This window comes from Phascolarctos cinereus, unplaced genomic scaffold (genome assembly GCF_003287225.1).
Source record: "Phascolarctos cinereus isolate Bilbo 61053 unplaced genomic scaffold, phaCin_HiC Scaffold_4;HRSCAF=312, whole genome shotgun sequence".
Classification (NCBI taxonomy): domain Eukaryota; kingdom Metazoa; phylum Chordata; class Mammalia; order Diprotodontia; family Phascolarctidae; genus Phascolarctos; species Phascolarctos cinereus.
This window is the reverse complement of record NW_027555847.1, coordinates 312,942,385-312,968,335: the sequence shown is the minus strand read 5'-3', so window position 1 is coordinate 312,968,335 and position 25,951 is coordinate 312,942,385. Positions and strand designations below refer to the sequence as shown.

General features: G+C 40.8%; 1 protein-coding gene across 2 annotated transcripts in view; it reads right to left on the bottom strand.

Moving 5' to 3' along the window:
- Positions 1-4,024: 4,024 nt before the first annotated feature.
- MAP1B (microtubule associated protein 1B) overlaps positions 4,025-25,951 on the bottom strand; it is a 121,388-nt gene continuing 99,461 nt past the window's right edge. For both annotated transcript variants that reach the window (XM_020998390.2, XM_020998391.2), the window contains 3 exons: positions 14,724-21,246; positions 9,848-10,086; positions 4,025-8,606 (listed from right to left, as the gene is read on the bottom strand). In XM_020998390.2, the coding sequence (XP_020854049.1) occupies positions 8,451-8,606; positions 9,848-10,086; positions 14,724-21,246 (6,918 nt within the window). In that variant the 3' untranslated portion in view covers positions 4,025-8,450. The remainder of the gene's footprint in view (positions 8,607-9,847; positions 10,087-14,723; positions 21,247-25,951) is intronic.

Below are 25,951 nucleotides of genomic sequence, written 5' to 3'. Positions count from 1 at the left end.
AGAAATTTCAGGATGTCTCAAAAATATTTTCAACCTACGTATATATACTAGGGTTAAAAGTCTGCACTAGCTCACATGAGCAGCGAAATGTGGTCTAATTGCTTTCTGCAAACCTTTTCAACCCCAAAATCTCATAAGAAAGGAATGATGTACCAGATTGAGTAATTACAGTGGTCAAATCTTTTCTTCTTAAGATTTGCAAAGCACTTGTTCTTTAAAATGAATATTTTTGTTGTGAACCTGATCCTCAACAAATATTAATATTTCAATCTAAAAGGAACAGCACAAGGCTTGCATAAGAATCTGTGAATTTTTATGTAGTTTTTTTTAAAAAGAAGCACATATGTGTAATAAATTTAACAAAGTAGTAATAAAATTGCTCCATTTTTTGTCCCCCTTCGCACTTTTCTTCTGTGTATTTAAAAAGAAACATTTTATTGATGCCTTTTTTCTCACTATCACACTATTCACTGACCTAATGGCCACCTCCTCTGCCCCACCCTCAGTAGAAACGTTCCATTGTAACAAATACTTCTATCCCAGCAAAGCAAGACAACACATTGGTCATGTCTGAGAATGCTTGGCTTTCTTCAAGGATCAGCTCAAGTACCATCCCCTTGGAGAAGCCTTTTCTGACTCTCAATTGTTATTGGCTGCCTTGCCATCATCATTGTGGATTTATTTGGTATATATCCTGTATTTACCTGTCTGTGAACATACTCTATCCATAAGGAGACTATAAGCTCCTTGAAGGCAGGGGCAATGATTTGTTTTGGCTTTATACCACCAGCATCTAGCACACTGCCTGGTACACAGCAGTCACTTAATAAAGGCTTATTGATCAGTTGATTGCCTTGGACTTCATCTCCAAGCTGCTCTGTGAGCACACTCCATTGGAGTCTTCATAAATAGGTGTACTCTAATTATCTGCCAAAGAAGTATCAAACTACTTCATATATCAAGGATCCATGATTTCTGGGATGTAAGTATTCACTCTATCAACTTAGATCAAAACCCTCTCCACTCCTTAGCAGATGGTTTCATGTACTACTATGGCCAAAAGAATTCATCATTTAATGACCAACCACTGGTGATGAATCTCTACTGACAATGTACATAGACCTTTCCTTGGACATCAGTCCTGTGATCTATCACTAGGCCTTAGCCTCAAGGCCTTTCCAACTCCATTAGTCAATCAATCAACCAATAAACATTTATTAAATGCTTACTGTGTGCCAGGCACTGTGCTAAGCACTGGGGATACAAAAAGAGGCAAAAGACAGTCCCTGCCCTTAAGGAGCTTACGCTATGCAAACAACAATATATAAAGCAAGCTATATCCAGGATAAACAGGAAATAAAAGAGGAAAAGCACCGAAATTAAGAGGGGTTAAGTCGTCAGAGTTCTGGCCATTCCTCAGACGCCTTTGCCAAATCTTCAGAGAGATCAGCAGTCAGAGCAGAGGAGAGAGAACATTTCAGGCAAGGGGGAAAACTAGAGAAAATGCCCAGAGCTGAGAGATGGAGTGTCTTCTTCATGGAATAGTCAGGAGGACACTGTCAGTGGTTTGAAGAGCATGTGTCAAGGAGTAAGGCATAAAAGAGACTGGAAAGGTAGGAGGGGGTTAAGTTGTAAAGGGCTTTGAATGCCAAACAGAGCATTTTGTATTTGCTCCTGAAGGCAATACAGACTCACTGGAGTTTGGGGTGGGGAGGAGGCAGGAGGAGGTATACGTGTGACATGATCAGACTGGTGTTTTAGGAAAATCACTTTAGTGGCTGAGTAGAGGATGGATTGGAGTGGGGAGAGACTTGAGGCAGGTAGGCCCACCAGCAGGTTGCTGCAATAATCCAGGTGCAGAATGATAAAGCCCTGTGCTAGAGTGGTGACAGTGGACAGAGGAGAGAAGGAGATGTTATTGAGAGATGCTGCAAAGGTGAAACGGACAGGCCTTGGCAACAGCTTGGATACAGGGTGACAGACACTGAGGAACCAAGGATGACACCTAGGTTGTGAACCTCAGGTATTGGGAAGATGCCTCTATAACAACAGGGAAAGTTGGAGGGGGAAGGGGCTTAGGGAAAAGATAGTAAGTTCTGATTTGGACATATAGAGTTCAAGACGTCTACTGGACATCCAGTTTGAGATTTCTGAAATGCAGCTGCAGTTTCAAAATTGGAGGTCAGCAGAGAGATTGGGCAGGATAGGCAGATTTGAGAACCCATAGAGATGGCAATTAAATCCATTAGGAGTCAAGTTCTCTCTCATTCTATGGTGAATCAAAGTAAGACTGGGGGGAGGTGGAGGTGTGGTAGTGGTAAGGTCAATGTCAAGGGTCAGGAAGGATCTGACTTCCTATGTTATAGTGCCTATAAATTCAATCTAAAAATCAGGATTTCTTATGGGAATATCACCAAATCCTAAATTCTGGGAATTGTAGCAGCAATGGAAAATTGTCTAAACTAGTTAATTCCTTGACGTCCCTCAAAAGTAGAAAAGTGTTTTGTGAGTTTCAGAGCTCACACTCTGCTAATTTGTGGTCTGGAAAGTTTTGATTAAATAGAAATTTCTTCATCCAGATATTTACCTTCAACAAGGTATTAGGGATGAAAAAAGATAAAATTTCTAACCATAAATTCCACCCTTAGAGAAATAAATGAATATCGGAAAAGGGAAAGTAATCAACTCATCATCACCCTGTTGCTGGATAATGGATATTCCCTGCATGGTTATTGCTTCAAGGCACTCAATTCATCTCTTTCATGTTCCCATTTACACTTTGTAAGAGGAAAAGGCATCTCAGTTGAACAGAGGTTGAAATGAGTTTGAGTAATATCCTTCATTTCCATTATGACTCCAGAGCTAGTGATTGGATCTTGCTTTACTATGTGGCAGAGTCAATGATATTCCCCACACCCTCCATTACTTCTGCCTCTTGGAATTCCAAGCTTCTTTCCAGGCTCAGCCCAGGTGCTTCCTTCTACAAGAGGCATGTCCTGGTGCTTTCCCCTTCCTGGAATTACTTTGTATTTGCACCTTTGTATCCCTAGTCTCCCTCCCTCCAACAAGGAAAAAACCAAAAAGTTGCTTTGGGATGGTTTCAATTTTGGTTTGGTATCCTCAGATCCTAGCCCAGTATCTGGCATGCCAAGCCCCCATATTTACAGATGAGGAAACTGAGGCCCAATGAGATGAAATTCCTTGCTTGAGGTCACACAGCTGCTTTATTAGCAGAGCTGAGATTAACCTAGGTCTGTAGGTTAGCCCAGACTCTGGGTATCTTTTTGTTTACACTAAATAAGACCCATATCCAAAACACTTGGGAAATTCTACAATGCTATGCACATGTAGTGTAAGTGGTTATTATTGTTATACCATATTTCCTCTCCTTAAAAAAAAAATTCCTCCAAAGAAGAAAAAAAGTTTAATGGTATTAAATGCATATTTCCCAAAAAACAGCTGTGGAGAAAATACTGTTTTCTCTATTGAGTTGCTTTCAAGGAATGAAGGTCCTTCTAGAATCTCTTCATGTTTCAATAAAGAGACTGTCTTTTTTTTTCCTTCCAATTTCATCCATTTTCCTAGCAGACAAACCCACAGGCACACTAATTTATTTATGAGAGACATTCTATGGCACTAAAGATACCATCACGCTTGTCTTCAATGGAGGAAATGGGGGTCCCAGAGAAGGAACTGGACTGTTTTAGCTACTGTCCAAGTCCTTACCGAGTGTACTCTGAGAAGGACCAGGGTTATCATCCTGGAAAACTCTTGGTGATAATCCTTAAGCTTTGTGAAACGGAGTCATTGATTAAATTATAGAATATTGGAGCTCTAGGAGATTTCAAGGATGATTCCATCCAGACCCTTCACTTAAAGATATGGAAGCCCAGAAGTGAAGGGACTTGTCCAAGATCCCAATGGTGAGGTTGGAACTTGAACCCATGTTTCCTCCTCCTAATGCATCTCTGTCCAACCAACCAGTCAATGATACAAAAATGACAAAACACATACACACAGAGCATATTTTTTACCACTTTTGTATTTTATTGTGGAACTGAGTTTGTTTCCTTTACATCAAATGGAAGAGGGGATATTGCACACGAATGTCATAAAAGCACTACATATTACTTTCACTGGAAACTAATTTTCTACATTAGATATGACTGGGTAGAATAGAGTGATGCAGGATTATAAGACATAATACCATACACAGCTGCAGACTGACACAAACACCATTCAGAATAAGAGAGAGGAGTGTGTGAGGTGCTTCTCAGCCCAGCTCAAGACTTTCTTCCTGAGGTCAGCAATAGAGGCAGCGGCTTACAAGGGACATCTCGCCACAGCCTCCCTCAGAGGCGTTGCTGCTGCCATTGAGGCAGCCCAGTCTTGAATGCATATATCCTCAGTACCTCTCGTCATCTGGAGAGCCAAACTACTTTAGTACAGAGAAGCTTTTTTTGTTTTGTTGTGTTGTGTTTTCTGACTTTTTGTGGGTGCTGCCTTGTCAATTCCCTTTAGCAGAAGTTACAACAAACAGGTTGGTTTTGGTTAGTTGTATTTTTTTTTTAATTTATACCAGGTGAATAACATAATTGCATTTAAAGAAATGCTCATCCCTAGATCGCTTTTGGTGTGTTGTTCAGTTAAAAGATCAAAGCTTACAGTTCCTTTCAAATGTAAACAGAACCGCTTTCTGATCTACTAAATTAAAAAAAAGAATACTAAAACTCTCACAATATCATCATTGAGCAAGAACCTCCCAGGGACAGGTACCTGAAATAGAGGCAAGACAGCAGTTCTAAAGTAGCACAGCAGCTTCGGGATGCTGTGGGTTTATTGGGGTGGGGGGAGCATATGGGATGGGTAAGGGGCTGTAAAACACCATTAACCAAATGATTAAATCTTAGGGAATGAGCCTTGGAAAGCTCCTAAATTGCGTAAACTATTGGAGACACTTAAAAACATTCATATACACTGTGGGATCTATGTTAAATTAAAAAAAAAAATTAATGCCATGGAGATGGTGTTGGAGGGAGTCAATGTATCCAGTCCCACCACAAGACTGAGAAAGCATGCATGGGGAAGAGGATGGAAGGAAGGAGAGCTGGTTCACATTGGAAATGGAGAGTCATCTCTAATGTTCATTCTCCATCAAATTTTGTCCAGAGTACTACCACCGAGGTCGTGATTATGAATGTTGTCATGGGGAATACCGTCATTTAAGCTGAGTGTGCTCTGCACTCGAATATTGAATCTATGTAAGTGGAGGAATCAATATCAAACCACGCTACTAAAAATCTGTGCTGATTTCCAGAGCTCACCATGAATGTACACAGTACATTGTGATGACTGGTGCTAAAAGAAGTGGGTAGGTCTGTGACTAGCAAATTGATTCACAAGGGCAGGAAAGGCTCTGGGGCAAGAGGAGCTATCCCATCATAAACCTTGGTTTGCTCTGTAACACTCAGGCTGTTGCCATCACCTAGAATGGCGGTGGATGGAGGAAGCAATTACAATATTTTACAGGAAAAAGCCAGCTGACCAGTGACAATTCTTTCCTTTCTTTCTTTCTCTCTTTCTCGAATTCTATAGCAGCAAAAAAGAAAATATGCCAGAAATGGAAAATGGACTGCTATTTGGCCAAAATATATGTTTGTTTGCTTAAAAGCAAAACTAACATATGAGCCAAAGCTCCCATCATAACTAGACCTCCTGCCAAATAAAAACTACCAAGAGTTCTTAACTGGGCAAGAAGGTGGCAAGTTTGCTCTTCCTCCATTAAAACACACTTTGGAATCTTATCCGCAAAAGACTGTGGCAGAATTCAGATTAATCAGTTATGCAATAAACTGTTTTCTTTCATTTCATAAGCTGTCTTGTACAATAAATTCTAAGAAAATGATTATGAAGTCAGCAAATTTGATTTTCTTTGTAATTCATTCCCTTTGTATGTGGGGGGTTTTTTGTTCCATAATAATTCTGAGTTATTTTTTAAAGGATTTTGAAGAGACAGAGTAATAAATAAAGGCTGTGTTGCTAGAGACATCTAACAAAAATAGAATATTAATTTCTTTTAAATTAAACATTTGAAAAACTTAATTCACAGCATTAAGTGGACTGCATGAGCCCTCAGTGAAAGAGCTCTGAAGCACATTTTTAAACCCTCATAAAAGTTAGCAGTGCAAACATACACCTTATCAAACAAAAATAAACTAACAATGTTAATTCTGAAATAAATACAAACGGAAAATAAAATGAGGTCATTGTTCAGCTACTTAGTGGACTTTAGAGTCTGTAGGAAATGTGAGTTGTGCAGAGCAGCACAATTTCTTTAATAAAAGCATCCTTCTTTTGAGATTTGGGAGCCCTGATATCTCACCTGAACCTTAGCTTGATCTTCATCAAGCTTCCCAAACTAATGTGTCAAATGGCTGTGATGGGAGAAATGATCTCCATGTTCTAGGTTATGATTCTGTAGGAACTGGGAACTTAACTGCTCTCAATTTAAATTTTTTTTTTAAAGAAAAAAATGCCAAAGCAAAAATTTGCTTGGGTTCTTTAAATGTGTTTTGGCTTATTCATCTCATTGCTGAAGGTGTTGAAAGAAGTAAAACATCAGATATTCTTGAGTGCTGTACCTGTCCTGTTGATCCCCACTGTCAAATATCACTAACACTCAAATTTAAATGTTGTTGGGGGGGAGGGGCATGTGACACCAGGTGGTGGGGAAAGAACCATTATTCCTGGCAGTTCAAGGGCTTTCATCAATATATGACTGCAAAACCAGACTTCATTCTCATCAAAACCTCAAACGACATTATTGATGGGGTTTTTTTGTTTGTCTTACAAAAGACTTTTTTAAAAAAAATAAAATTACCTTCACCTGAAATTTTTTTCTTTGCATTTTCCTGTAAACAAAAACTTGTGGTAAAAAGTTCATCTATGAAAAGTTCACACATAGCTAAAAAAAATTTCTTCTGTACACTTGTTCCCATAATTGCTCTGAAATGAATTGAAAATAAAAAGCCAATGAAAGACAAAGGAAGGCAAATACTGTACACTCGCTGAGAACCTCTGTCAACATACGGTAAGAATGGTTCCCTACATTTCCCACTTCTGGTCACTGATGCCACTTCAGGCTTGATCTTGCTGTAACATAAAAGAAGCTTTCAAAAAGGCTTGTCTTGTTGGGTTGAGGGGCCGCAGTGCACTGATGTGGAGCTGGTGGTGTTCCATTGACATAGTGGTCACTCACAGCACCAAGCTGTGGTGGACCAATCAGATTGGCTCCTAATACTACACATGCACACTCACACTCCTTTGACTGGTGTATCTATAATCCTACACAGATGTTTTATAAACTTGCTGTCTCACGTTAAAAAATAAGTGCATCAAGTATCTTTGTACATTCAAGTCACTTTCTAAGGCATATTGTCTACCGTAGGTATGTACTCCCAACTGCTTTGGTATTTTGCTTCAGTTAATTGGCTGTTGACTTGGGTGTTCACGCATGCAGGTCGGAGTGATTCAGAGTGGACTAAGTGGGTGGACACTGGGAGCATGCCTTAGACCAACCTATTTGCAAGTTAAAAGAAAAGTTCTGAGAGTTCTGAATGGGGTTCCAACTACTTGTGGGTGCAGCCTAGGATTATTATGCTATGTCAGTATGCAGAATTCAAACTAGAATAGGTAAGATGGGAAGATTTCATGTCCCTTCAGAGTCACTTCCCTTCTTCATGTTGTTGTTTTGGGTCATTTGTTTTCCAGCCAACTTAGTTTAGTAAGTGAATACCTTTTTTTTTTTTGATAACTCAGACTCATATAAATTGAAAACTTGCTTTGCATGTGATAGTCTAAGTAAATTGCAGAAGTAAATACACCTATTGCCCGAGACAAGTGCAGACCTAATTGTTTGTTACTTTCTCCTCCTTACCCTACCCCTCTCCTTTTCTCTCTGTGTATCTTGCCAGCACTCACCCTTTCACTGTCTTACTGTCTTTCTCTTCTCTCTCTCTCTCTCTCTCTTTCTCTCTCTCTCTCTCTCTCTCTCTCTCTCTCTCTCTCTCTCTCTCTCTCTCTCTCTCTCTCTCTCTCTCTCTCTCTCTCTCTTTAAGACAAATGCCTCTACCTGGCAGAAGTCAAATTGGGTTTGCCAGTGCATGGTTTCTAAACGTTCAGCGGAGATGAGCCAGGATTTGTAATTTTGCAGTAATTTGAACCTTATTGCGGGAATACTGTTACTTCCCTTTAGCAATCAGCAAAAACTGAAAAATATTAGTGACTTGCATCACCATGACACAGTATAGCATTTGGCAGGTAAATAGTTCAGCAGTTGAATTGAATGGGTTAACTTTTTTAGAAAAGGTGGTTTCAAATTGAAGAATTTCTGGAAACAAAGTTTAAAGGTTGTGTTGTGTTTTTTTGTTTTTGTTTTTTGTTTTTTGTTTTTACAATTCAATCTTGCATGCAGGGAAGGATTCATCTTGCATGACAACAGTGCTGCTGCTTGCTAGAACCATGATGTTAAGGTCCTGCTGTTTCTCATGCGTCTCTTGGTACCATTCCCTCATCACTTCCGAGTCATGAGTTGGGATTAGGGTCACCTGAAGGGTAAAAGAAGATGGCCTTTAATAGTTTCAGCAATAAGGAATGAGGGAGAGAACAAAGTAATAGATTTGTCAACAAATGGTTTTCAGCTCTCAAAAAGAGTAAAGGGGCTTTGAAACTCCTACTTTCCAAGCTGGTGGAAGTACCTTCCCTTCCACCCACAAAAGTCACCATTCATTCACTTGGGGTAGGGGAAGAGGAGGGGAAACAAAAGTTAAAAACAAAATCCCTTTATTTAAAGTACGATATTCATCTCATTATAATTCTCCATTATAGAGAAAAGGGTTGCTGTAAGGCAGGGTAAAATTTTCAGTCTTTCCCTATTGCAACCTTAAAAATAATTCAGTTTATGGGGTTTTGGGAACCACATTCTTGTACACCTACTGGTTAAATCTGGCTAAGACATTAACATCAGACCAAAGGTTTCCTGTTTTCCTTATCATTCTAATAAATCTATAATTCCTTTTTCTTTTCTGGTTATTTGGTACATGACAAATCCAACAGAACATAAGCCCCTTGAGGGCAGGAACTATGTTATCTTTGTCTCTCTATCCCAGCATAGTAGCTGCTTAATAAATATTTGTTGAATACTTGATTTCTGGCTTGGTCCAGGAAGTCTGGAAGAGTATAGGCCTTTCCCTAGAAGTTCTCCTGAAACATGTTAGAAACCTGATTTTTATCCACACAATACTATCTATGAATTAGAGAGGGACCAGTTGTATAAAGATTTGTGGGTATGAATATGACGTGAGTAGAAAGAAGTAGAACTATCCACATCCAGAGAAAGAACTATGGCGTCTGAATCCAGATTGAAGCAGACTATTTTCTCTCTCTTTTTTCCCTTTCTCATGTTTTTTTCCCTTTTGTTCTGATTCTTCTTTCACAACATGACTAAGGTGCAAATATGTTTAATAGGATCATGCATGTATGGCCTACATCAGATTGCATGCTGTCTTGGGAAGGGAAGAGGAGAGGGAGGGGGGAAAATTTGTAATTCAAAATCTTATAAAAGTGAATGTTGAAAACTATAAATAAATAAATAAAAAGAAAGAAGTAGAACTTCAGTAAAGTCCTTTCCTAACTCCTTTGTATCAAAAAACTTACTTCTTTGGACCAAACCTTGGATCCAACTACTTTGCTCTATTCTGGAACGTGATTCTTAGAGTTTCTGTAATTCTCATCCTATTCAATCCTCTTAGGGGGATTACAGTTCATCAGGATGTATTTGTATAGTTACCTGCATGTTGCTTCCCCATTGAGCCTTCCCTTCCAGTAAGGAGTCCAGGACAGCTCTACTGGGCTCTTCGGCTGCAGGGTCATTCCCACTCACCACGTAGTAGGATGACCTCACTCGCTTGAAAAATTCTACGTCGACATTTTTGCTGTTGCTATGGTTGGGAATATAGACAAGGTCCAGATACACAGGAGGTCCTGGAGGTGCAGCTGAGGACTTGGCTGTCTTGGTAGCCCCAGGTCCTTGGGTAAGTAAACACAGAATGGTAAACGTCACACCAGTTTGCAATCAGCCATACAATAATCCTACTACCCTCTCCCCATTATGATACTCAATGCACACATCATTCTTCCTTCCTTTTTCTCCTCAACCCTTACTGGATCCAGAAAGAGATAAAGAGGTAGAGTGGAGGAAGGGGGGGCAGTCATGGAGTTGGAAAGACCAGGGTCTTTCTTCATATGTCCTTTATAGTTAATTTGAGTATTTATAATAGTCAAAATAACTTATTCACTATCTGTATCCAGAGAAAGAACCGATAAATAGAAGTACATATAAAATAATTTTATATATATATACACCTATTTGTGTCTAATGGTAGTCATCTCTAGGGCAGGGAGGGAGAAGGAAGAAAAAAAATTGCATGATAATTTTGTTGTATATTTAAAAGGGATAGCAAGTTGTACATAGTAGATTTATAGTTTCATATGTAATCATCTTTTTTATTGTACTATGTTATGGAAATGCCTGTTTTATTCCATAAATTTAAAAAAAAAAAAGATCAGCATCAAAGTCCTGCCTTTGAGATATAGTGGATCTGTGACTTTTGGGCCAATCACTTAACCTCTTAGCTTCTCCAGCAACTCTTCAAGACTGTGAATTGCAAGTGAATTGCTGATTCATATTTATGAAGGGAATTTCCATACCAGGTGTTCTCTATAGAAATAAAATCACATGTCCAGACCCTCCCTCCCACTGCTGACTACCTTCTCCCCCTTCCCTCATAGAACCAATGTTTGCAATGATAAAGAAAAAGCAAAAATAGTTTGTGTGTCATTTCAATATGAGAAATAAAATGGGATGACTTCTCCATACACACAGTCCTCTAAATGGCAACAGGATCGTTTTAAGCCTTGCTTTCAGATGCAAATGAAGGTGTTTAGGTTTTCTCCTTTAGCCCATCCATGAGAGGCGGTTTGCCTTGTGCAGCCGCATCTCACTGCTTGAGATGAGCCTAAGTGATAGAGCTGAGATGTCTGGCTACCTTCTCATCTCCAGAGCTTATTCAACATCATATGCCAACATTCATGACAAATGTTGGCCCTGTGTCCCCAGAGCAGTGATCTTTCCAGGCAGCGTTGGAAAACTAGACTATATCTGGGGGAAAGGATGACATTGGCAGGGAGGTTTTCAGGTTCTAGGGGAAAAGGTTTTCTCTAGCCAACTGGGCCATACCCAACTGAGTGAAGTGAGGAGCATCTTTTATCCAGACCTCACACCAGAAAGGCCCAAACAAAGTCCAAATCCAGACCAATCAAAGGAATCACTCCTGGAAGCAGCCACAGCACTGCCTGGTTTGAGGTGCTGCCTTCTCACTAGCTTGAGAAGCTGGGGCCATGGAAACCATCTTGGCAGAGGTCTTTGGCTGTCTGCTTCTCCAAGGAGTTATGAACTTGCTGCAGCTGAACACAAGCCTGGAAACAGACTTTTTGCCAGATAAAAACTACCAAGAGTTCTCGACTGCTTTCCCAGAAATCCCTGCATAGCAGTTTCAAGACTAATCTCAAATCCTACCTTCTGCAGGAGGCCTTTCTAGGTCTCCTACCCCTTCAGAGAATCTGTTTTATCTTATCTTTATAAATAATTAATTATTTACATGTAGTCTCCACCATTAAAAAGTGAGCTCCTTGAGGGCAGGGACCCTATTTTTGCCTTTCTTTGTTTCTCCAGGTCTTAGCCTGGTGCATACTAAGCTTTTAATAACTGCTTGTTAACTGACAAAAAGAAAACAGAAAGCATCTGCTTCATCAGATTCTCACTACCTCTCCCCCAGTCAATGGGCAGGCCAAGCTGCTGGCAGATACCGCTCATGTGTGTATATATACAGAGAGAACAATATACTCCTGTTTATCTAACTAGGTCATTTGAAGGGTATCTGAAAAGGACAGCAAACCAATTGGGGAATCTTTGGAAATCTGCTCATGGCTAGAAAGGAGAGCTAATATAATTTTGAGGTTAAACTGGATATTTAACATTCAAGTCAGATCAGTTAAAATAAAAGTGGGCATCATGCCATGGGTAAGGATAAATCACACATGTGCACACATGGGCATAGACAATTAATCTCTAAACAGAGAAATGTTTCAAGTAGTTGAAACTTTAATAGGGCTGGCCCCAGAACATTTCAAAGCACTTAACTATATTCTATATTTTTCAACTTCATGAAAACTTGCAGTTTGCCCTGAAGGATTCCTGTGTTCTCTATGGGATTTACAAAGGCCATGTCTTCAAAAGTAGAAAAACAAAAACACCAAGGAATTCATTAAGCCAGTCAATTTTCTGTTTAAAACTCAATGGTGGCTGTTTGAGTGAAATAGTCCCTTAGTCCTGAACAGCCAGAGCCAAAGAATTTTCAGCTGGTTACCCCATGACTTCATCTTCCAATAGGTAGACATGTTTGCAAGGAATTACCTTGTTCTATGATTAGCAAAGTCCAGCAGCCCTGGCTAGACAGATGTTATTGAAATATCCAATGACAGTGGAGAAAATGGACAGGATTTAGGTCATGTTTTAATGCAAGGAATGTCAAAATTCTCCTTTTTCAGGAATAAATCTATTAAATGAGTGGAAAAGCACCTTCCTGCAGGATGGGCTCAATCACACAAGAGTTTCCATTTAAAACTTGACCTCTAAATTATCCTTTTGAATGACTCAAAGCACATTGTCAAACTAGTGGCATGAGTGCTACTGTAGCAACTTAAAATATTTTTAAAAATACATCCAGTAGCATTTTGCTTTTACGTCTTTAGCCAATTCACTTGTCACTGCTTCTCAGGCTGAGGGGTTAATTTTGTGAGTTTCATTAATTCTGGGTTGTCTTTCAGGGGACTGAGCTATGTTTAAATATGGAGGACTTCAATTTGCCTTTACATGAATGTACATGTCTCAGTGGGATCAAGTAGTATTCTGATTTGGACCGAGTCTTAATGCTGATTCTTCGTGTTTTAAAAAAGAATTATCTGCAGCATGGGACTTTCCTTTATTTAAGAGGGACCTAAACTTCAGAATCTCAAAGATTTGCCAGATTTTTTCCAATATAGGGCATGCTGTTTGTAAAGTATTTTGCACACACATTTTTGTTAATTTGCCTTCACTTATATTATTTATATTCATTTATATTAAAAATCTTGACTAAATATGTGAACATGCTAGGAAAAATTAATATAATCTACTGTCATTGTATTAAAGCTTAATATTCAGAGCCACTATAAATAGTTGGGACAAGAGTGGTCTTTCTAGTAAGCCAAGGTCAGTCCTGGAGACATAATACATCTGGAAAAAGGCACCAGAATATGATCTATTCCCAGAAATCAGCAATATCTAGAAGTTCTAACAAAGTGGAGCTTTAAACATAAATAGAATTTTGTATTTCCACTCATAAAAGGATACATAAATTCTCTTCAACCACTTAAAACATTTTTCTGTTTAGAGACTCATAAAAAGGGAATTGGATCAGAAAGGTCATTTTAGCAGAACTTTCCTCAATTAATGCTTAGTGAATATTGGCTGAGACTCAGTTGCCATAGAAAATGGTAGATGACAAGACAATGAGTTGATGAGTTAATGAGTTGACTTTAGCCTGGTGATTGACTCCCCAAAGTTCTAGCATTAAAAAAAAAAATCTCTTGGGCCTAAAAGGCCCATTCCTTGGGCTTGGTATAAAACCATTGACTTTGGGTAGGCCCTTGGAGCGTATAAGCCTAAGTAGAGCCAGGACTAGGGCTAGGCAAGGTAAGCTTGGAGTGTAACGTAAGAGGACACAATGAGAAACACCACTTAGTGTGATTTGTATATGTGTGTGTATGTGTATTTCCATGAATGAATGAAAAAGCACTTATTATATGGCAAACATTCTGCTAAACGGAGGGGATACAAACAGAAAAGTAAAACAATCTCTCTTCCACTCAAGGAGCTTGGATTCTAGTTGGGGGAATCAGATTTTTGTTTTCCATGGTCGTGTTTGTGTGTGTGTGTGTGTGTGTGTGTGTGTGTGTTTATGTGTGTGCGTCTTATAGTACAAGTCAAAATTATCATGGTGATGCTTCAAAGCTATCAATGGACAGTAATACAAGGGGAATTTATCTTCAAATTTTGCCTAGAACACACAAATAAATGCCTAGTCCTAACTCCAAACTCGAGACTTGTTTCTGGGGATCCCACGGCTAACCACCATGCATATCCAAAGCTCTAACTAAAGTAGTCTTGGATATCCTGGACAAGGGAGTGCAGGCAGAGTGCACGAGAATGTTATGGACACAGAATCCATCATGGACACCCAATGGCACATCTCTATATCCTGGAACTAGTCCAGTGGGATAACGTTCAAATGAGATGATATTTTCTAAAGTGCTTAGCCCAGTGCCAGACATACAGTAGGTGCTTGATAAATGCTTTTTCCCCTTTCCCTTCCCCCAGGGTCTGCTGAAGGACATCAGGCTGGGGCTTTTCTGTCATGGGTGAATGGGGCATGTGTGGGTGTTTAGTGAGGGAGGAACAAAAACATTGAAAGTCTCTTCCTAGGTAGAGGACATTAATTTCTGTTGAAAATGTGATCTTTCTGCCCCAAATCAGGCTGCTTGGGACAAAACCTCTCTCGCCTCACCTGCAGTTGCAGTCTTTGCTGACTTTGATGTCGAAGTGTTGGTGGCATTCTTGGCCTCCTTATCCTTCTCTTCTACACGAGAAGCTTTGACTTCTGGTGTGGCACTAGTCTTGGTCGTTTTCTCTACAGATTCCTTCTTCTTTGGAGAAGTAGTTCGGGAGACCTTCTCTAAAGATTCCTTCAAGCCCCCTGGCTTGGGAGAGGCAGCAGACTGCTTAGACTTCCCATCAGCCTTTTTAACAGGGGAAGAAGACTTGGTCTTCGTACCTGGTTTCTTTGTTTTTGTCTTTTCCTTGAGGTCCTTCTTCAGAGCTTTGCCAAGATTCTGCTCAATAGCCAGGGCCTCTGGATCTACCATGGAGACATCAGGATGGCGTGGGGATGGGCTTCGGTCTTGCATTGGAACAGGGGGTGGGTCGATGTGTTTGTATGTGACAGTTTTGTCTGTGGGGATGGTTTCAGATTCATCTTCAGAGTCAATGTTGGCGTCGGCCGTGATGGAAGGACACTCTTCCGTCTCCGGAGGAACATCTGAGTCTGTCTGAGATGGGGCTGATTCACTGACTGATGTGGGAGGGGTTTCATCGCACTGACGCCCTTGCTGCTTTCCTCCTGGGGGTGGTGGGCCTCCTCCAGCTTGAGTGAGGGGTTTCTCATACTCTTGGGTCTGTTCTTCACTGGCAAACCATTCTAGGGGGTTGGGATTGATGAAGGAAGGCGAGAGCTCTGTCTTGGGGTGCTTATATTCACAGGAAGACACGAGGCACAAATCAACATCCTGACGGGCTTGTGTGGGAGATTTCTTTTCTGCATATTGGTCTGATGTCTCATAAGAGTAAGCAGAAGCTTGGGGAGTTCTAGTAATTTTCTCAGGTGTCTCATAACAGTAGGTGGAAGACTCAGGAGTCTGGCTTGTTCTCTTAGGTGTTTCATAGGAATAACTTTCAGCATCAGGGAAGCTGGTGATTTTTTCAGTAGTCTCATAGGAGTAAGCAGAGTCTCCAGGTGTCTGGCTACCATCCTCAGAATCATCATAGCCATTGCTGATGTCATCTAAGAGTCTTGCAGTCCTCTCCATCTTCTCATGGGTGTACCCTCCCAGCTCAGGGGTCCTGGTTATCTTCTCACTTGCCTCATAGGAGTATTCACCTTCTTCAGGAGTCCTTCTGGTCTTCTCTATAATTTCACAGGCAAAACCACACTCCTCCGGAGCCCTGAAGGTCTTTTCAATTGTCTCATAGGAGTAGCCACTATCATGTGGAGACCTTGTAGCTTTTTCTGTCTTCTCATAGGAGTAGCTGCCTAATTCAGGTGACCGGGAAGTTTTCTCACATGTCTCATACTCATAGTCCTCTTCATCAGGAGACCTGGTGGTTTTCTCAGTTTTCTGATAGGTATAGCTGAAGTCATCCGACATCTTCCCCTCTTGTTCTTTCTCTGTGCCAGATGAAGGCAGATGACTATTCAAGGACAGATGGTGTTGCATCGTATCAAATAACATGGAGGAGCGGAAGCCATAGGGTTCAGCAGAGGAAGTACCCATCGACAGAGATGGGGAAGGACTGCGGCAAGTGGATGTGGTTTCTTTGAACGCCGAGGTGGATTCAGAAAAAGTGGGTGAATATAAAGGAGATGATTCTCTTGGAGTCAGTGGAGAGATATCAGACTTTGGTGAAAGCTTTTCTCCTTCTAGACTTTGCACCTTCTCAGAGGCGAGTGAAGAATACAATGATATCTCTCTGGGAGGAACAACATCAGAGAGAGCATCCTCTTGGAGGGGAGAAGCAATCTGGGAAGGGGTGTGTGCTGAAGAAGTAGATGGGGACGCCTCTACCTGAGATACCGAGATGAGCTCAGAAAGATCGTTATCTTGGGTATAGGATGGCTCCTCAGCTGGTGGTATCTTATGTGAAAAACTGGACTCCTGCATGTCAGGACTGTAATCCACTTCGGTGGGTCCATTTTCAGATATATGGAGCACACTCATGCCAGCTGTAGGATGGTCTGGAGATTGTCTACTAAAGTCCATTGCCAGAGATTGCTCAGGAGATTCCTGACCAAACTCAATAGACATTGATGACTGTTCAGACTTATGCTCTTGCACTGGTGTTCTGGATTTGGCTGTTTTAGGAGAAAGATCTGGTGGTGAAATGGACATTGGTCTTGGGCATTCTTCCTTAGATGGAGACATTTCAGTTTCCTGGAAAGTAGTAGGTGTTTGTACAACAGAGACTGAAAGGGAATCATCCACCTCTGTGGAGTGTGGTGAGCCAACTTCAGCATGCAAAGAAGGAGACACATCATCGGTTGTTGGTTCTGGAAATGAACTAGTGGCCACTGAAGCTGTGGAAACTGAAGCCACACCTTCTATATGGGAGTAAGTGTCTTCTGCTACACCCTCATCAACAGGGGTTGCTGATTTATCAGAGACAGTGCCTTCAGAAATGGACATTTTGGTGTCTTCTTTAAAGGATCCAAATTGACTGATATCTATCTGTGTAGGAGAGACATCTCCCGCTAATTTCCTTTCATCCAAAGTCAGGCCTGGCTGAGAACCTACGGCTTCAAAATCCTCCATTTTCTTTTCTTGGCCCAAATCTTCCTTTATTGGTATAAATTCAGTGCTTTTCTCATCTTGTTTCTCTTGGAAAAGACCAGTGGAAGTCACTTCAGAAACAGGACTTATCTGAGATGGAGAATCTTGTTTTCCAAGCTTTTCTTCAAAAGGGCTCTCAACTTGTCGGCCAGAAGTCTTGACATCGGCACTCAGAAAAGTTTCATATGCAGATTCTGACCCAATCAATGGAGGACTGCGTAAAGGAGATAAGACTTTCTCAATTGGAGACTCAGAGTCAGGCACTGGCTCATCCATAGGGCTTATTGAGGCTTTCCCATTTTCATCTTTGGCATCATCAAATTCAAAACTTACAGGAACAGATGGTGCCTTTTCAGTAACATCTGATGGAAGATGGCTGGACTTCTCGTCAGTGGGAGATTGGTAGTAAGGAGTGTGGCCAGCACTGCCAGCGGCAGACTGAGATGGAGAAACAACTTCCAGTGTTTTATCCTCTGGACTTGCACAGTGTTCTTCAAGGACTTCCTGAGGTAGCTCAGGAGATTTGGGGATGACGACAGCTTCAGCTGAGACTTTAATCTCATTGGGGGTCAGAGAAAAGTTCACACTGCGCTCCCCAAGGGGTGTTTTTGCCACTGGAGATGGAGGGGAGGGGCTCAGGGATGGACTCTTGGCTGGACTAACTTTTTCATCTGAAAGTGTTGATGAGACATCTTTGATTTCTAGCATAGCCGTGGTTTTCATGTCCCTGTCACTGGAATAATAAGCATCTTGTAGAACAGATCTGCTAAATTTATCTTCCTCCATTGATGAAGGTGGTGAGATAGTAGAAGCTGAAGCATTATAATCTTTGCCATCAGTGGCATCTGTTTTTGACCCATCAGATAGTCCGTTGAAAGCATCAGGAAGCTTGGGCTTGGTGTATTCTTGAGAATACAATGAAGACTCATATTTGGTGATGTTCACAAATTCCTGAGAAGGAGATTCACTCTCCTCATTGTTAGTCTCATCACTCATCACATCTCGAGGAGTGGACATTTCATCCATGGGAGTGGGCTCACTGGAAATCTCAATGGTAGATTGTGTGTAGCCTGATGTAGCAGTGAATTCTTCAGGTTGGTCCTCTCGATTCTCCTCATCAGAAACGGTCGCCTCGCTTTCTGAGCCACCAGGCAAAGTCTCATCATGAATGGAAGAAGCAGGTTCTCTGGCTGGAGACTGGGCTCCTGATTGCTTGCTTGGTGTGAGGAGTAAGCCATATTTATCTTCAGCATCACCAGCCTCTGCTGCCTTGTCCACCACGGCCATCACATAATCTTCTTCAGCTAGATGTTTTTCCATCTCATAGTCATCATCTCTGGCATCCTCTGTTTTTTCCTCCTCATCTAGTTCCTCCTCTGTCTCTTCAGCTTCTGCTTTCTCAATGATCTCATCCATGTCTTCTTCAGCTCGCTCGTCACCACCTGCCAGAGATTCTCTTTTCTCCTTACCATGTCCATCTGCCTCAACCTTCATATCTTCCTCAGCTTCCTCTTCCTCGTCAAGTGCTCTTGCCTCCTCTGTGCCATGCTTGGCACTGCTCAGAGGCACATTTTCATCAGCTTCATAGTCAGGCTCCTCAGCTTCCTCTGTCTCTGCCTTTTCTTCATAATCTCCAGCTTCTGATGATTCTTCAAAAACTGTTCCTTCATCCTCAAATTTTTCATTGTCATCTTCCCTGTGCTTCTCCGCTGGCTCCAGCTCCTCAGGGGTCTGTTCACATTCCCCTTCCACTTCAGTCGTGGTGATGCCCTCATCGGGAGACTCGGCAGGACCTTTAATGACATCAGTTTCTTTCTGGATGACGTAAGCTTCGACTTGTTCGGTTTCTGTCAGTTTCTCTTCGTCTTCTATTAGCTCTAGCTGAGGTTTGGTCTCCTGGAGAACATCGACTTCTTCAGCTTTTAGCTCTTCAAAGTCCTTGGTCAAGTCTTCAGGGGAGGACATGAGAGATCTCTCAGCTTCAAGGTCCTTGGCAGGACTTGCTGCGGCGATTCCAGTAGCTGCTACTACAGCAGCAGCTGTCGCAGCTGTGCCAATGGCGGCGGCTGTGATTTCAGAGACCTTGCTTTCTTTCTTAACCACCTTAATTTTCCCTTTCTCTTTTGGCTTTCCAACAGCAGTGGTCTCTTTCTTGATGGGCTCTTCCTTCTTCTGCACTTTAGGTTTCAATATGGGCTTTTTGGCTTCAGAAACAGAAGTAGACAATTTTTTTGTGTCTTTAGGGAGCTTTTTAATGTCTTTTTTGATTTCCTTTTCTTCTTTCTTAATTTCCTTTTTATCTTCCTTTTTCACCTCCTTTTTGACTTCTTTCAGTGGTGTTTCTTTCTTTACCTCTTTCTTGGGTTCTTTTTTCTCTTCTTTCTTGACTTCTTTCTTGACATCTTCCTTTTTAGGTTTTTCCTCCTTCTTGAGAGGAGTTTTTTCCTCTTTTTTAGATACCTCTTTCTTTGGCTTTTCCTTCTCTTCCTTCTTGTCTTCAGATTTTGCCTTCACTTCCTTTTTCACAATTTTGTCCTTGGTGACCTTGGGTTTGACGTCGGTGGCTTGCTTTTCAGCCACATCAGCCTTCACCACAGAAAGATCTTCTTTGTTAGAAACCTCCTTTTCAGGCACTGAAGGTTTAGCTTCTGTTTTTATTGGTTTCTCTTTCTTCACTATCACTTTTTCTTTGCTTTCAACTTTGGGTGCCTTTTCCACATGGTTGATTTTAGTTGTTTCAGGTGTTTCTTCTTTAGACTCCTTTCTGACTGGTTTGCTGGAAAGTGTCTTGGCAACAGGTTTGAGACTTTCCCGGCTATCTGTTCTCTGTTTCAGTTTTACTTGTTTCACTGCTGGACTAGCCACTTGGCCAGAGAGATCCTTCTGGGTGACCATGGGCTGCTTCAGGAAGTCTAAATGTTTGAGTTTTTCCAGTCCTTCTAATATGTTGTATTGGGTGCTGTTTCCAGGAAACAGGACTCGGATGATTTTCTCTGCAGGGTTTGCTGGATGCCACACAATCAAAGAGGAAACTGAGGTCAAATAGGAAATGGGGATATCTACTTCTTGGCCATTTGGCAGGATTAGTTCAGCCTTGTCTTTGCTGGTTCCAGTCCATTGGTTCATAAAGTATTGCATCTCCTTGCTACTCTTGACTGGGTTAAGTACATACATCTCAAGTTTCCCTACTCCCATCTTCTGAAAAAGAATGACAGGATCAATGGTATTCCCTACACTTCTAGAGAGAGGTTCTGGTTTCATGGACAACTTGTTTAAGTATTGGAGGGTGAAGCAAGCCTCTTCAATGCTCCTCTTCATCTTGATATTTGGATCGGGACTTTTCAGGTTTTCAGGTACATTGAGAAAGACAACTCCCAAATCAGGGGAGATCAGGTTTTTCATCCAGTCACTATTGGTGGTGGAACCCTGGGACTGCTCCTCTTCCAGTTCAGCAATTTTCCTCTGCAGCATGCTGTTGATTCCTGGCAAGTTGTCATCTCCAATGTGGGTGAGCAGAATGGAGTCCACCCGGTCCAAGTGTCGAATAAGTTTCCAGAAGCAGGATTTTCTTTCTGATCCTCCATTGATAAGCATATTGAATCCATTGACAGCAAACAGTGCCGAATCACCTCTTCCCCCTGGGAAAATGTAACAACAGGGTTTGGAGAGCTTCAGAAATCCTCCTGACGTGGGAGGTTCCAATATGTCAAAGGGAGATGGGACTTCCACTGATTCTGACAAATATTCAGTAAACTCTGAAAGTCCTTCCATTTCTGGCAATATTGAAGCTGAGTTGAGTTTAATATTGATGAAGTCCTGAAGGTTATGTCTATCGAGGTTTGAGTTCTTCCAGTCCCCTTCCTCGGGACAGAATAAGGTTAGACTGGCTTTGTTGGCAGGATGGGTGGTACTCAGTAATTCCCCAATCTGGGATAGGGAGATAAAGAATAGAAAGGAAATTTAGGTGAATATCAATGAATCATCATCATCTTAAATTGACAAGATGCTGACATAGAATCCAATGGCATGAATGGCATATGATGTGGTCATCTATCTATGATGTCTGTGATGAGTCATTTTGCCATCAACGGAAAACTTTCTCTTTGGTGCCACAATACAGGCCAGATCTAAGCAATAAAAGAATATATATATTATGTATATGCACATACAAATATATAACATACATATATGCATATACACACATACACACTGCATGTGAGCACTTGTTGCCATTTTTTTTTTTACAGAGCAAGCAGGGCTTCTTTAAAAATTCAGTAGGTGAGACACTACCAAATTCCACCGTCTAGGTGACAGGGAGATGCTTACTCCTCCAAAACAATTAAATTTTGGAATGAATGTGGAACAGCAGAAAGCACAGGACTGTGAGTCATTGAATCTAAGTTTGAATCCCGACTCTGCCACCTGTATGACCTTGGACAAGTCACTTTTCTCTGGGCTTCAGTTTCATCCATAAAATGAAGGATCTGGACTAGCGGTTTTTTAAGGTCCCTTCCAGCTTTCTATCTATGACCCTATAAGATTTTTATTTTTTATTTTTTAATTCATTTTTTTTCAGTTTACCAAGATTTTTTTCTCTCCCATGCCTCCTCCCTGTTCCCAACATTCCTATTAGATTTTTTTTTAAGAACATGAGTAGTCTGCCCAGTAGAATCTAAGGAAGAGAGCTGGGGGGGGCAGCTAGGTGGCGCAGTGGATAGAGCACCCGCCCTGAAGTCAGGAGGACCTGAGTTCAAATCTGGCCTCAGGTCAAACACTTGACACATACTAGCTCTGTGACCTTGCGCAAGTCACTTAACCCTAATTGCCTTAAAAAAAGAAAAGAGAGAGAGAAAGAGAGCTGAATGTTCACACCTCTGCAAGTAGAAATGTAGAGGCAAAAATCATTGAGTCAGTTACACAATTTTATAATTGTCAAAATTATTTCTTTCATTTGTTCATGATTAAATATGAAAATTACAATCAAACATAATTCTCTCCTATTGTTTTTGCGGAAGTTGAGTAAGTGAATGAAGATGAAATTTGGCCCCAATGGTTCACATGCATTGGCTAGCTTTTCTTATATAATAGCTCCACAGTAGGCAGAGAAATAAGGAGTCCACAAAATAGATTGTGGCTTAATACAAAAAGCTTATTTCTTTTCATCCAAAGGCCAGATTTATAGACACAGGCTTGATGGACTTTGTCTAGTAAGTTAGGAGTCAGGGGCCCATCTTAAGCCCAGGATTCAGCAAAACTCAGAAACCAGCTCAGATATCATTTCAGACTGGAAAGGAATCCTGGGTAAACAAAAACAAATATGAAGTAGCAAAGAAAAAAAAAACCATGTCCTTTGGTTTCTAAGCTTCCCAAAACAATGCTAGTTTGAACCCTTAATTTTTCTTGAATGGAGCAGGGTTTTCCCTGGCTCATATTGTTTCCTTAAGGTTTATTTTATTTGACGATCACATTTGGAGAGAAACTAAACATAGTCACATTTAGCTTCTTTCCAAATATGATCATGGGAAAGACAATATCTAATTTTTTCCTTCATTTGGTTCCAAAGAAAAAGATCTCTTGATATTGTGAACCTCTTGATCTGGAGCCCATACAATTTTCTTTAGATGGCCACAAAGTATTAACACTTTGTATGACTATAATGCTCTAGCTTTGGTATCTCTGTGGCTTTGACAAAAGACAGCCTAAGACCACCCAGGAGTTAGACTGTTGAGGACACAACTTTGCCAAAATTGAGTCCAACAAAGATTCTGGGTAATTAGTCATGTATCACCACTGATTGTATTCTATCTGCATAGTAATTCCCCTCCCCCATCCTGTCAACAGTGCCACACTAATCTATGCTCTTCAATTCCTGTTATATAGCACCAGGACTTACATACCCCTACTCCCTCTTACTGCACTTTCAAATATAACCCCAGGGCAGCTCTATCCAACTCAATGTACTTCTCTCTGTCTCTCTCTCTCTGATCGAGTTTCACTATTTTGCCCAGACTAGAAGTGCAGTGGCCACTCAAGGGCCTGACCCCACAGCTGATCAGTAAGGAACCTCTGACCTGTTCCATTTCTAAGTTTTTCATCACACCACTCCATCCTGGTTCTTACCCTAACTGTCTAACCATTCCTCAGGCTGCTAGGCTGGCTTTTAATCCCTTGTCATACTCCCTACCAATTGGTCTTCCCTCAAAACTTGTCTTGGGCTCCCTTCTCTTCACTCTCTAAACTCTCTCGTAACTTCATAAGCTCCTGTTTCATTGCATTTTTATGCAGATGACTCACAATTATCTATCTATCTATCTATCTATCTATCTATCTATCTATCTATCTATCTATCTATCTATCTATCAATCTATCTATCTAGCCCCAGTCTCCCCTGAGCTTTTTAGCTCAGCATCAACAACTTCCTGTTGGACATTTCAAACTGGATATCCCAGAAACATCTCAAGCTTGACATGTACAACTATAAATGATTATTGTTCCCACAAAACCTACTTCTCTTCAAAACTTGCCTATTTCTGTCAAAGCTACTACCATTCTTCCAGTCTCTTAGATTTATAATCTTGGATTCGTCAAGTACCAAATCTTGCTTTGATTACCTCCACAATACATCTCAAAACTGAACTCTTCTCTCTATGCTTACATAAATCCCTTTAGTTCAGATCTTCATCACTTTTTACCTAGATTATTGAAATAACATCCTAATTGGTTTCACTACCTCAAGTATCTCCCAATTCTAGGCCATCCTCCATACTGCCACCAAAGGGAAGTGCAGAGGTGACTATGTCACTCCCTGACTTCATATACTCCAATGGTCCCCTACTGCCTCTAACACCTAATATAAATCTTGCTGTTTAGCTTTAAAAGCCCTTCAGAACTTGGTTCCAACTTATCTTTCCAGCCTCATTGTACACTGCCCCTCCTCTCCCCTTGCTGCCTATATTTTTGGATCCAGCCAAACTAGCCTTTTCTAGTTCCCCACACTACAAAGGTACTCCATCTCTATCTCTCATGCCTTCATACTAGCTGTCTCCCATGCCTGGAATGCACTTCCTCCTCAACTTCTGTCTAATAGAAAACCCATCTTCTTTCTGTTTGAGATGAAGCTCACATGCTATCTTCTACGTGAAGCCTTTCCTTATCTCCACCCCCACCCCCATGCTAGTGTCTTCCCTTCCTTTCCCTCCTAAACCACCTTTTATTTATTTGTATTTATACTCTGTATTTATTTTGTACATAAATTATTACCTCCTCATACTAAGCTCCTATCAAAGAGAAAAGAGAATTAATATGTACAAAAATATTTATACCAGGGATATTATGTGTGTGTGTGTGTGTGTGTGTGTGTGTGTGTGTGTGTGTTGGCAAAGAATTGGAAACTGAGGCATGCCTATCAACTGGGGAATGACTGTGCTAGTTGTGGTATACAATTGTGAAGGAATACTATTGTGCTGCAAGAAATGATGAAGGAGATGGTTTCAGAAGAATCTGGGAAGACTTATGTGAACTGATGCAAAGTGAAGTGAACAGAACCAGAAGGACATTGTACACAATAACAGCAACATTGTAAAAACAACCAACTGTGAAAGACTCAACTACTCCAATCAACACAATGATCCAGTTCCAAAGGACTCACGATAAAAAATTCTATCCACTTCCAAAGAGAGAACTGATGAAATCTGAATGCAGATGGAAGAGTATTTTTTTCACTATTTTTTTTTGCTTTTTTTCACAATATGACTAATATGGAAATGTTTTACATGACTTCACATGTGATATCATATTGCTCATTGTGTCAGTAAGTAGGGGGAAGGGAGGGGAAGAGTACAGAACTGAAAATAAAATTAAAGCACAAAAATTTCAAAGAAGAAAGTAATCTCCTTGAGAGTAGGAATTATTTCATTGTTTTTATTTGTATCACCAGTGCGTAGCACATAGTAGGTGATTAATAAATGATTGTTGATTTTTTGGTTGACCTCATGATCAGCCATTTCTTAGACTCAATAGTCACTGCCTTATAATTTCTAACTTCCTGTGCCTTCTGTCAGCCTTACCCTGTTAATCCTCAAGTCTGGGGAACCTGCTTCCAGGCTGGCACACATTGCTGTGGAGTCATATAATTGTGCTGATTTCACTCCTCATAAATGAATGCCACCTAACTGTAGCAGGTCCCTTAATGCTGCTTTGTAATTATTCACTAAAATAGGGAATCAATAAGAACTGAACCAGTCATTTACCTCTTATTGATTCCTTATCTCATCTACAATGCATGACTATTCCAAAGTTTTTCTTCTGTCTTCAAGGTACCAATCCCACCTCATACATAATCTCACAGCAGGTGATCTCACCTTTTACTTTACTAAGAATATTAAGGCTATCTGACAGGAGCTCCTTCAACTCTGTCCCTTTATAATTTAAAAACTCAGTTCTTCATAAAGTCCTTTACTTTCCTTCTGAGTCAGAAAAAGAGGGATCCCAAATCCTCGCCAAGGCTAATGCCTCCACCTGTGCCCTTGATCTCATCCCTTTTCTGATAGCTTCAGGACCTCAGTGCATGAATCAATGAATGAATCATCATTTTCTCTCTCCCTCTCTCTTTTTCTGTCTATCTCCCTCTCCT